The sequence below is a fragment of the Peromyscus californicus genome, unplaced genomic scaffold (assembly GCF_007827085.1).
Source record: "Peromyscus californicus insignis strain IS unplaced genomic scaffold, ASM782708v3 Scaffold_4__1_contigs__length_199733344, whole genome shotgun sequence".
In the NCBI taxonomy this organism is placed as follows: domain Eukaryota; kingdom Metazoa; phylum Chordata; class Mammalia; order Rodentia; family Cricetidae; genus Peromyscus; species Peromyscus californicus.
The window spans coordinates 183,096,563-183,108,579 of record NW_026294562.1 but is presented as its reverse complement, the minus strand read 5'-3'; the positions used below and the strand labels follow the sequence as shown (position 1 = coordinate 183,108,579).

The 12,017-nt window shown below is 41.0% G+C and overlaps 1 protein-coding gene across 1 annotated transcript; it reads right to left on the bottom strand.

Moving 5' to 3' along the window:
- Positions 1-734: 734 nt before the first annotated feature.
- On the bottom strand, positions 735-1,652 carry LOC128125628 (vomeronasal type-1 receptor 4-like). Its single transcript, XM_052763227.1, has one exon. The coding sequence runs from the start codon at positions 1,650-1,652 to the stop codon at positions 735-737; it is 918 nt and encodes a 305-aa protein (XP_052619187.1).
- Between the last annotated feature and the right edge of the window lie 10,365 nt (positions 1,653-12,017).

The window sequence follows — 12,017 nt, the reverse complement described above, 5'->3', positions numbered from 1 at the left end:
CTGGAAGAACCATTTCGCCATGGCCCAGAGTGAAGCCCTTGACAAGGTCTATCAGGAGAAGACGTTGAGTTTAGATCCAGGTCTCTTCCCCTGGTCCTGAGACTTTAAACCTCTTAAGGTTCCTGAGCATGAGCTGCTTTTGCCTTTTTCCTCTTTACTCCTTCTGTGACAAGCAGTTTGCCTCACTCAATAGAGCAAAAAGTGATATTTTTCCAGTGCTCAACTCTCACCTGAGTCCAAGGCCAAGACAGCAAGGCATATACCTCATAACTAAAATGGAATGACATGCAATATATATAGCATTAATAGAAATTTCACCTTTGGAATCTTTAGTGATAACAATACATTCTATTTTGTTCAAAGGGGTACATACAGAGGGATTCTTTACTCATCTCCTGTCTAATGTGTTGAGTTAGAAGGAGCAGACCTTATAACCCATTAAGTTGATGTTTAAGGAACATGGGTTTAGTCAGTTTTAGACCAACCTTCAGCAGAGCACAATTATATGCAAGACAACCGAAGGTCGTAGATAACTCAGCCACTGAGTCCAACAGATCCTGACCAGAAATCATTTCACATCGACAAAATGATTATAACTTAACTCTTAACATTAAAATCAGTGAGCACCATGCCTGACTAAAAAAAAGATGTTCAGTTCATATTTGTGGAATAGAATATTTTTAATGGTATTACTCAAGCTGTCTTCTGGGTTTGGTATTTTTAATGACTGGTTTTCAATGGTTGAAGAGCACAGAACAAGGATCCTTAGGATCTCTCAAGATCAACAGGAAGGGAGAAATAGTGGGGTAGCTAACAGCCAAAACTTCACCTATGTGCCTCAACCAAAGACGAGAGTCCATTAAAAATGTCTGACAGACGATAGAAATAAAATTTAGGAGGTACAGGGCAACAAATGTGACCACCACCATCAAGATGGTGTGGGCTGCTCTGGTCTCAGCATGGCCTCTGTGGTTCTGATTGGGAGTGAGGATGTGCTGTGTTCGCTGGCGATGTCTATGGAGGAGAATCACCATGGAGACACTGGTCCAGGCCATGATGCTGATGAATGTAGCATCATGGGCAAAACGCAAGAAGACAATGCCTACACTGAAACCAGATGTGGAACAGAGCAACTTGCTTTTAGAAATAGTGTCATTGCTTGTGTTCTGTGGGCCAGTGACTTTCATTGGAATGTAGACATTATTTAAGATGCCGAGCAACCAACAACTGTAACAAGAATAACTCACCAAATTTGGGACCCTTCCTCTAAGCATGACCCAACCCCAGTTACCAGGAAGAAGGGTGACACACTGATAGGTACTCAGGACACAGGTGGAGCACAAGTTTATGCTTCGAGACACCAGGCGAATGAAGTGTTCGAGTTTACACTTGAGGTCGGTCAGAGGACTCCTCGGAGCAAAAACCATCACATCGTTTGGAAACCCAGCGACGAGAAGAATCAAGGTGTTGGCCACAGCCATGTGACTGAGAATCGCCTCTGTGGGCTTCAGCCGAATGCCAGTCAAGACTGGAGAGAAATTACGGACAAGCAGAAAGATGTTGGCCACAGTCCCAGCCCCAACCTGGCACAGCAAGACGATCTGAAGAGCCACTTCCTCAGTGGTTTTCAAGGCTGTCTTATGAGCAGACATGGAGGGCGTGGTCACTGGACGATGGAGTGGTGATCGGGTGGGCCAGTGCTGTCCTCAAGGCTTTGCTCTATTCTCCAAGCTTACCAATTGACTTGGGGTGGTTTGTTCTCCTGAGAAGGAAGACACTACTATATCATACTACAGGAGCTTTGCCTAGAAGACAAAGCATGGACATTAACTCAGAATAAAATTTTGTGCTGATTGAATTCCTCCTGCCTGGAAATGAAACTTGTGTGGATCCTGCAAGTCTATCATTATTGGTCAAAACACAATGACACACATTTCAACATTCTATGGGCTTTGTATATGAATACAGGAAAGTGGCTGGTGTGAGCACACAGTTCCTCATCACTATTCAATACAACTTCCTTACGTTATAGTAATGTGTTAAAAATAAAGGTTTATAGGCTACCAATAAAGTTGTATAGCTAAATTAAGTAGTGAGAAATCAACCTGTTGGCTTTTGAGAAAAATTTATACTACTCATTCACATAACAGAATGCCAATTATTTCTGACAAAGCCACTATTGTTCTGATCACACAGGTTTATCTGTGTATCCTCTATACAAAAAAAAATCCCCATTTGCCAATGAGTCACATTTATTCACAATTTTAACTATCTTAGTTGTCATTCTAAGCAGTCAGGTCCCAGAAACTGTACCATCTCCAGCTCCCCTCAGTTACATTTAAAATCATTACACAATCACAATTATACCCTTTGCAAGCCAATGCCTGGTCTGCGTCTCACTGGGTTGTATGTTTTCCATAGGAACACTTAGCCTCCAGGCATCAGCTAAAACCCACCATCCCACATACAGATGTCACACCGAGTGCTGTTTTCAGGTGAATGCTAATCCGTGCAACAGACATTTCTTTGAGATGAAAACAAAACATTGGCCTATGTTAATTAAACTGCAGACTTCCGCAAGAAACAATGAGTCATGTTGGCTTCAGAAGAGAATGAACAGTGAAAAAGGAAGAAGGGAATTTTAAGAAGTCTATGGTTGAAAGAACCCCACCTTCTGAGCCACAGCAAGGATGAGGATGCTCACAGGATGAAGGCCAGCTCCTGAGCACAGTTCCTGTTGAAGCATACCTCAGAGGGCCTCGCCCACTGAAGACCTCCTCTGTGTAGCTCTTGGCCTGAGAAAGAACGCAAGGAACTTAACTGTTCCTTATTTTCCAGGCAAAGCCGTGAAGGGGACCCAGAAGAGTCTAGGTTTCCAGTGCTCATAAAATAACAGCGTACCTGGATGTGACATCCCTCAGAGAGCTCATTACTGTGTCATCTGTGGTATCTGTGAGATTGTCTGCATGGAAACTTTGGGATACCTCCAATGAAGGAAAACTCATTTATCCCCAGAGCAAATCTCCTTTTTTACCTTCTGGTGATTAATGATGATGTCTAGGAGTTTATTAGATCTTAATGTGTAGATGGGCAGAAATTAGAAAAAGTTTTTCATGTTTACTTTGGGAGAATCTAAGTTCTGAATTGATCTTGTAGTCAGGTGTGAATTGCTGTACTCAAGGGTAGTTCAAGGAATTCGTTATGTGTATTTCCAGGGAGTACTTTCCTCCATATTATTTCACTCTTGCAAGATCATGCTGACACCAAGTCTTTCCAGAAAGTCATCAACATGTTGTTTGGAGTCTGTTATTCTTCAGGAAGTTATTTCATTCCATATTTTCCCACATGTGTCCTAGGACATTTAAGTCTGACAGATTTATTAACTGAAGTCATTGTTTTCCTCCCGAGTCCTGGGGTTACTCCAATTGTTTTCATGTAGCTCATGACTTGTTTTCTGAGACACTCATGAATCCTGGCTGGAGACCTAATAGACTGCGTTAGTATCTGGACAATCTGCTGTGGAAAGAAGCAATCCTGGACATACAGGCAAAAAAATATGGATTGAGGAATCACTAAGAAGTAAATGTATCCAACTACATTCATTGTTGCTCTAGGTTTAATAGAAAACTAGAGACTTAGTTTTGATTTTCAAGTGGTGTAAAGTAAAAACTCCTGTGATAAATCCAAGAATTGAATCTTCTAAACCTTTATTAATATTCAGACCTGCAGCAAGATTGTCTCAGGCACAGTCAAGGAACATTTACTTGGATGTGTAAGAAGCAAACTATCATTGCACATATTTTTCCTAGGGAACACACCAGCATTTAGGAGATATATATATATATATATATATATATATATATATATATATATATATATATATATGTGTGTGTGTGTGTGTGTGTGTGTGTGTGTGTGTGTGTGTATGTGTGTGTGTGTGTGTGTGTGTGTGTGTGTGTGTGTGTGTGTGTGTATGACACAAAAGGGAGAATAATATGTCCTTTATTGCTCTGGTATCTTATGCTGGTCTAGGAAAAGCACATATACCTCTGTTTTCAACTGTAAAATTTGTGTTGGCCAATTGACAATTACACATGGGATATTAGCCTCACAAATTCATATCTAGATATGTGGGGATTTTTTGAATACCAGCAAATATATTATAGAATTTTTCCTTGTCTTGTGGGAAATCCTGTTCATTTGAATATGAACATTCATAATAAAAGATGCTATGAATCCATTGGTATTGTTGTTTTACAGCTGAATGCACTTAGGTTCAAAGAAATGAAGACACCTGAGCACATTCACATAGCTAAGAAATGACAGAGACTAGATTCTGTGTCTCCACAATGCTACACTACTGTTACTGCATCAGTTAGTATTTGCTTTAAAATATTTTCTGTTATCTTTTTTTAATGTTTTTAAATTCTTCTTTTATATATTACATCCCAAATGCAGTTTATTCTCCAGGGAGGGAGGGGAAACTAGATGTGTGTTTTTCATGTGGAATAACCTTAAAAGTCAGGAATTTAATAAGGATCGTGGGACAATGAAGGGATAGGAGATAGAATATAGTGATATAAAGGATTAAAGAAGAGTAATGGTACATGAAGAGTTAAATCTGGGCATGTGTAGGAGGGAAACATAGAGGAGGGAATATAGATATGGATAACTAACCCTAAGTGTCTTTTGAAAAACAGTACAGAAACATACTAGTATAGGAGCATCCTATAATCTGTACACATGCATATTTCAGAAGAGTTTTTTTTTGTTGTTGTTGTTTTTTTTTTTTTGGTTTTTCGAGACAGGGTTTCTCTGTGTAGCTTTGCGCCTCTCCTGGAACTCACTTGGTAGCCCAGGCTGGCCTCGAACTCACAGAGATCCGCCTGGCTCTGCCTCCCGAGTGCTGGGATTAAAGGCGTTCAGAAGAGTTTTAATGAAGTTACACTACACTAGGTAGACAGTAGCCCAAATAGAAATCTCATGCTGAATAATGTAAATCCCAATGCCAGGATTGGTTTATTTTTTTTCAGTTGCTTGCTAATCAACTCCCATAGGCCCCCAAGTATAATAGGCCATTACCAATACTGCTGGCATCTCTCCAAAACTTGGTGGTTGAAGACATCACATACTGGACTCAAAGAACATGGAGAAATCAAACTGGCACTTACCTTGAAGATTTGTATACCTCCCATGTGTCCATAGATGGTATGAGAAAGGAGGCTGACAAAGTCATGTGGCACATCCAGATTTCATAGTCTTGGAAGGTGATATACAAAGTCCTTGAGGAGAAAGAAAAGCTGCCAGAAATCCCATTCTATTGTGAACCTTGCAAGCTACAACGAAGTCTGGCATAATGAGACTTGCGCAACAGTGGCATGAATGCCATGGGAGAAACCAACCACTTTCCCTATTCGATCTGAGTCCCAGTCAATGAGCTAGAACTCATAAGTGACACTGTTTACAAGACTAAGAACATGTGGGTTGATGGTTAAAAGAACTCAACACTCATGTTCTGCTTAATGGACAGAGCAATGAAACATTTCCTAATGACTTATTGCTAGACCTGTAGATCAATATGTATCTCAGCCCTCATCAAAGAAGCTTCTTGGAGTAGATGTCAATTAACACCGGGGTTGTCAACTGGTTAGTATGCAGAGAATATGAAACTGGCTTGCTCAGTCAGATGTACATATCATTCCATTTCCCACCAAGGCTTCAAAGTCTTCATGAAGTAAGGAGTGAGCAGAATTTTAGGGCCAGAGGTAGCTGATAACGTCAAGGGAATGGTGTTTTCTGGACACAACAGGGGCAGTTACAGATATTAACCCACAGGGATTGTAACAGAATGGACAATTAGTTTTAGTCAACAGGACAGAAGAATCTAGAGTTTTCTGGAAAGACAACCTCAACTGGGAAAATGCCTTTATCAGATTGTCTGTAGTCAAGTCTGTGGGGCATTTTCTTGACAATAATAACTTGGTAAGGTGTTGGGAGCCATGAGACCTAGTTTCAGACCAGTATAAGAGTGCTTGTCCAATGGGTCTCCAGATGAGGCAAAAGTCCACAGAGACAGTCTCACTTGGCAAGGACCAGTGGACTTTGGGACAGCACAGGATACTGCTGGGCCCATGCAGCCTGCACGCTCTCTTCTCCCTTGTAATATTGATGATTCTCTTGGAGGTTTTAGTGTCACTTTGTCAATCATGTACGGGACAGATGTGATCATTCCTGGAAATCCCATTTTTCTAAAATATTTTCCCCTAAAATTCTTTGGGAGCTAATACTTCTCAGGTTTCTTGTCTGGGGATGTCAGCTGTCACTCAGACCCCAGCTGTTCTGATTCAATGCTGATAGGATAGGAGGCAGATCCTCCCTATTTCTTTAAACATGTTTTGAACAGGATTGTTGTTCTTGAAAATGTGTGCCTATGTCAATCACCTTTAGTTTTGTAAAGACAGGATGTACTTGGCTTGATATGAGCCAAGCTAACAAAATGATAAGTGTTGTTTTTGGTTTAAAGATGATTTGATGCAAAGTTGGGAAAAATATATTTGACATATTTTTTTTTGCTGGAAGTTAACAATGGAGGATGGGAAAAACTTGTTTGCTAGTGTGAAAAAACACGCTTGTTTTTGATGTACAAATAAAGATGACTGGAGCTATTTGGGGACGGCCACTTGTATGAAACTCATTTGGCAGTTGGAGAATTCCTTTCTTTCTGCTGATACCCATTCCCTGTCTCAGGACCTGAACCAGGCTGCAGCTGGAATGTGGCAGTAAGGCATTCCAACTTTCTTTCCCACTCTAGAGAAATGTCCAGCCATCTTAACTTTTACAAAGAAGTCCTTTTTTGTTAAAACTATTTCCATTCTTATACTTATTTAACATATTTATTTTCCCACTTCTTGTTTCTTTTTCATTTTCTTTCCTTTCTTCATATATTTAGACTCAGTAACATTAATAAAATTAAAGAAAATGTAGCATAATGTGTGTGTGTATGTGTGTGTGTGTGTGTGTGTGTGTGTGTGTGTGTGTGTGTGTGTGTGTGTTAGAGTCAGTGTCATTGAGTTGGGCTGTGGACAGGTGACTTTCATTGGAATGAATATCATTTAAGACACTGAGGAACCATCAAGTGTCAGAGCAAAAACTCAGAACAACCACAAGGTCTGAAACCTGAGGATTTCAATTAGATCATTTGACTTATATGGTTTAAGGGGGGAACTGATTCCCTTTAAGTGTTTATCTGGGCCCCATCTCTGTGTCTCGAGACCCCACCCACTAAACCTGCCAAACTGCAGCTCCTCCAAGGGAGCTACTCAGGACATCACCTACAGGATATTTTTCATCAAGTTGCAAATGAACACAAACACACATACACACACAGTCAATAAATAAAGTACTAAAGATTTGAAAGGTGGAGAGAGAGTCTGAAGAATATTTCTTTAGGTGGTAAGACTGGTTGAAGATAACGGAGGAAAAATTAGACTGTAGGACACAATCATCAAAGTTAACCAACAGTGTGGACATCAGACATATTTGTCTTCTAAAATCTCCAGAAAATATACTAATGATCATTTGAAACCAGTTCTCACAAAATGTGTGTGAGGCTGGGAAATGTATCATAACTTCAACAGCAGCTGCAAAGGAGGATGTGGTGTCTAAAGCAATCCTGGGGGGATTGACTCAGTTTGAGAAGGTCTCCCTCACAGATCGTGAGAGGAAGAAGAAGAGAGTGGGAACCACAGATGAAGACAGAGAAGCAAATGAATCTGCAGGATGCTTTCAGTAATATTGATTTTTAAAATTACATTAACGTGTGTATTCAAGTGTTTATACATACCTTTATACTGGGGTTTGTGTGGTTTCTTTATCATCACAAGTTTCTAAAAGGGAATTGGAGGTTCTTATTGGAGTTCTTAATGTTGTTTAAAAAAGGATTTAAAAATGCATCAAAAAGATGAAGGATGAGCTGATTAGAGTTGAAAGGAAAGGGCACACTGTACATCTCAGAGGCTTCTCACAGGAGGGTAATGAACATGTCATGGAGAAGAGCCATGAACTCCAGTTAAGCCAGCATGGATTTCAGCCACAAAATGGAAGACAAGTGCCTGGTGAGGTGTGGGGTGTGGGAAAAGACTAAAGAATGCCAATCTTAGGGCAAGATTGCTTAGAGCACAGATAGAAAAGTAATTCAGAACAGCTTGGCTATGCTCTTGTAAAAAGCCTGTGCTAGACATGGGAATCTGGAAAAGTAGAGGATTTCATCATAAGGATAATTTGGGGTGGGATTGTTTTGAGAAAGGGTTTCTCTGTGTAGTTTTGTTGCCTGTTCTGGAACTCACTCTGTAGACCAGACTGGGCTCAAACTCAGAGAGATCCACCTGGCTCTGCATCCTGAGTGCTAGGATTAAAGGTGTGCACCACCACCCCGACAGGTGATAATTTTTCTAACCTCTCTTTAGCATGGCTTAAGGTAAGCCCAACTTCCTAGGGTGGCCCTTCCTTCTTGAGGCAGAATACCTCAAGAAGGTGATGGACCCAGGTAACTGGAACGCTGAGTCAACAATCAGGCCAGAGATTCTACTCACTAGCCCAGACCAGGTTTACCTTAATGGACTTCACTGTTACTCGAAAATCCTCCCCTCTGAGGTGGAAACTCAAGATCATTGAGGAACCAGATCAGGAATCAGAGATCTCAGCCATTTCTGGCATCTCTGATACCTGGAGAGGGTGATGGTGCTCAGAGGTCCACAGACACTCCTGGTTTTTGCCAAGAAAGAAACTGGTTATTTTCCTTTTCCATCTCATTAGTCTAAACTGCACAGTCAATATGTGTCCCCCTGTTCTTATCTTCTCCATATGAAAAGATGTGAATTGGTTCTCATTTGAGGTGTGAATTGCCACACTGTCTGGCAGATTAGATTTAGATATCAGAGGTTTGAATGAGATTGACCCCTGTAGACTCATGTGTTTGAATTCTTGTTCCTCAGGTAGTGGAACCCTTTGAGAAGGTAGAAGAGATGTGGTCTTGTTGGAAGAGGTGTGCAACTGCATTGGGATTTGAGAAGCACCATGGTGACACTGGTCTACACCATGATGTATACAAAGAAGAGTCATGGGCAAACCATGAAAGACCATGCCTACTCTGAAATTAACTCCCCAACTTCAATATGTTCTTTGGGAGAAGACTCCTATTGTTCCTTATAACTGATGTGGGACATTGGTTATGAGAGAAGGGGGATCCCTCAGAGAGAACTGTCTAATAAATCACAGAAGGACACTGAGGTTCCATTTGGTTACAGGGAGAGGGAGGGAAAAGATCCTTGACTGGAGCCTGGGAGAAGGATGTGAGAGTGAAGTAAAAGCAGGAGTTATTGGAGTGGAGCATCCTAGGCAGGGAACTAGGGGAAACCAACATCACAGGTGTGGTGGTATTTTACTTGTACTGAAATGTGATTTTAATTGTATGTTAATAAATAAAGTTGCCTGGGGGTCAGAGCTATTAGAGCCATAGCAAGTGCGTGGCGGCGGTGGCGGCGGCGGCGCACGCCTTTAAGGACCTGGAGGGCAGTACATACAGGCAGTGACGAGGCAGTCACGTGTTTGGGTTTACAACCAATGAGAAGGCAGAACAGCTAGACTATATAAAGACATACACATAGGAAGTAGGTCCCTTTCGGAGAGCTCTCTTGACTGAAGAGGATCGCTGAAGCAGGAAGGGTGAGGCTCTTAGCTCTGACCTCTTGGCTTTCTTCTCTGAATTGGCTCTGTGTTTTTTATTTAATAAGATGGTTGGTTACATCTACACACAGGTTTTCAGCATCCTCATCAAAGCCTTTGTATTTGTGATGGGATCACAAGACCATCCATTATTCCCCTCAATCATTTTCCTTTCACCTTAGTGGCTGGACTCATCATCTGAGAATTGCTCAATTTCTTCATGTTGTAGAAAGATTAGATTTAGATATTGGAGGTTTGAATGAGATTGACCCCTGTAGACTCATGTGTTTGAATTCTTGTTCCTCAGGTAGTGGAACCCTTTGAGAAGGTAGAAAAGATGTGGCCTTGTTGGAAGGGGTGTGCCACTGCATTGGGATTTGAGGATTCACAAGACTCACAACATTTGGAACACAGAGCTCTACATGGATGCTTCCATCAAACATTCTTCTCGGGGCTCAGGAAACACTACAGAAGAGGCAGAAAGAGTGTAAGAGTCAGAGGGGACAGAGGACACCAGGAGAACAAGGCACACTGAATTAACTGAGCAAGGTGCATGTGAGCTCACAGAGACAGAAGCAGCAAGAACAGTGCCTGCAGGAGTCTGCATCAAGTCAGAGGGGACAGAGGACACCAGGAGAACAAGGCACACTGAATTAACTGAGCAAGGTGCATGTGAGCTCATAGAGACTGAAGAAGCAAGCACAGGGCCTGCAGGAGTCTGTGCCATATCCTCTGCACATACATTACTGCCTTTAGCTTAGTATTTCTGTGGGACTCCTGAGTGTGGGAATGAGTGGGTTTCTGATTCCTGTGCCTGATCTTGGGGCTCTTTTCTTTCTGTGGGGATGCCCTATCCAGTCACAATATGATTGGTTTTGTTTTCTCTTATATATTATGTTTTGCCACAATTGGTTTTCATCTTTAAAAAGACCATTTTTTTCTTATAAGAGACAGAAAGAGTGCATGGGGGGCTGGGGACTGGGTTAAAAAGAAGGAGAGGAAACTGTCATCAGAATATATTGTTTACGAATAGAATCTACTTTCAACCAAAGGAAACAAATGAAGACAATTATATTTTGTTTTGTATGTATGAATGTTTACGTGGATATTTGTATGTGTACCACACGCATCCTGATAACCTGAGTGGTCAGAAGAGGGTATTGAATCCCCTGGAACCTGAACCACAGATATTGTGAACTGATCCAGGCTCCTCTATAAGGGGAACAAGAACTCTTAACTGCTCAGTCATCTCTCCAAGGCTGGTATTAATAACCACTGGGTAATATTTAGACAGAGCTGGAAAGTAAAATCTAATAGAGCCTAATCATTTACATACATACCGAATGGACAAATATTTTGTTCTTTTAAGGCAGTACTTGAAAAACTTACCAAGGAAAGTCCAATACTTGGAGAGAATCCCATTTTTACTCAATGTATTGAACTTTGACCTTACAAAGATACAATCACAGATGACATATCAACATCCCACCTTTCACTTCCATTCATAACTTACTCAGACCTTCATAACTTGGTCAGGCTTGCACACTGTCTTCCTGATGCTGGGAAATCATCAGCCATATTAACCTTTATACACATTTTTTGCTACAAATATTTTCATTTTCATACCTTTTCAACAATATCCTTTCCTGTGTCCTGTTTCCTTTTTGTTTTTTTTTCTTTCATTGTATGATGAAACAGAGCAAAATAGTGAATTAAGTTAAAAAGAAAGTTGGCTCCAAACTTGATGTGCAACATCATAGCAATACATTAATATCTCCAGTATTCCTAGTGTTCAGATATGAAGCATTGTATATTCCCCTGCAAACACCATATACAACAGGTCACTCAACAATATTTTCTGCATTGTACAGTCCAGGAAATGTTCTCACATCTGCATGCTTGTGGTCTCCTTTCAGAAAAAATAGCAGACAGATCAAAGCAAAATATCAGCCAACTGAAGTTGACCATATCTAACAGAAAAACAAGGAAAAGCCCTGATAAAATGTCATCTTGAGGCAATGGCTGAATAGTTTTAAATAGATGTCCCCCTCTATCCTGTAGGTGGATGAGAAGCCCATTAACTGTTTCTATTGTAGACATCATTATATCTAGAGATAGACAATAGCCCTCTCTTCTTGAAACAGTTTTCCACCCAGTTGTTATGAAGGGCATGATGTCTTTCCCCTTGGCCTGTTTTGCTGTTTACATTGGTGTTTGTCACAGAATCAGAGCCCATCCTCACTCTGGGAGGGAATGTTAGAGGACTGTTGAAACCAAGTGTTTGTGCCTCAGCT

What these genes read in the sequence shown, in the direction of transcription:
- LOC128125628 (XM_052763227.1), bottom strand. Translation starts at nt 1,652, where the DNA reads ATGTCTGCTCATAAGACAGCCTTGAAAACCACTGAGGAAGTGGCTCTT.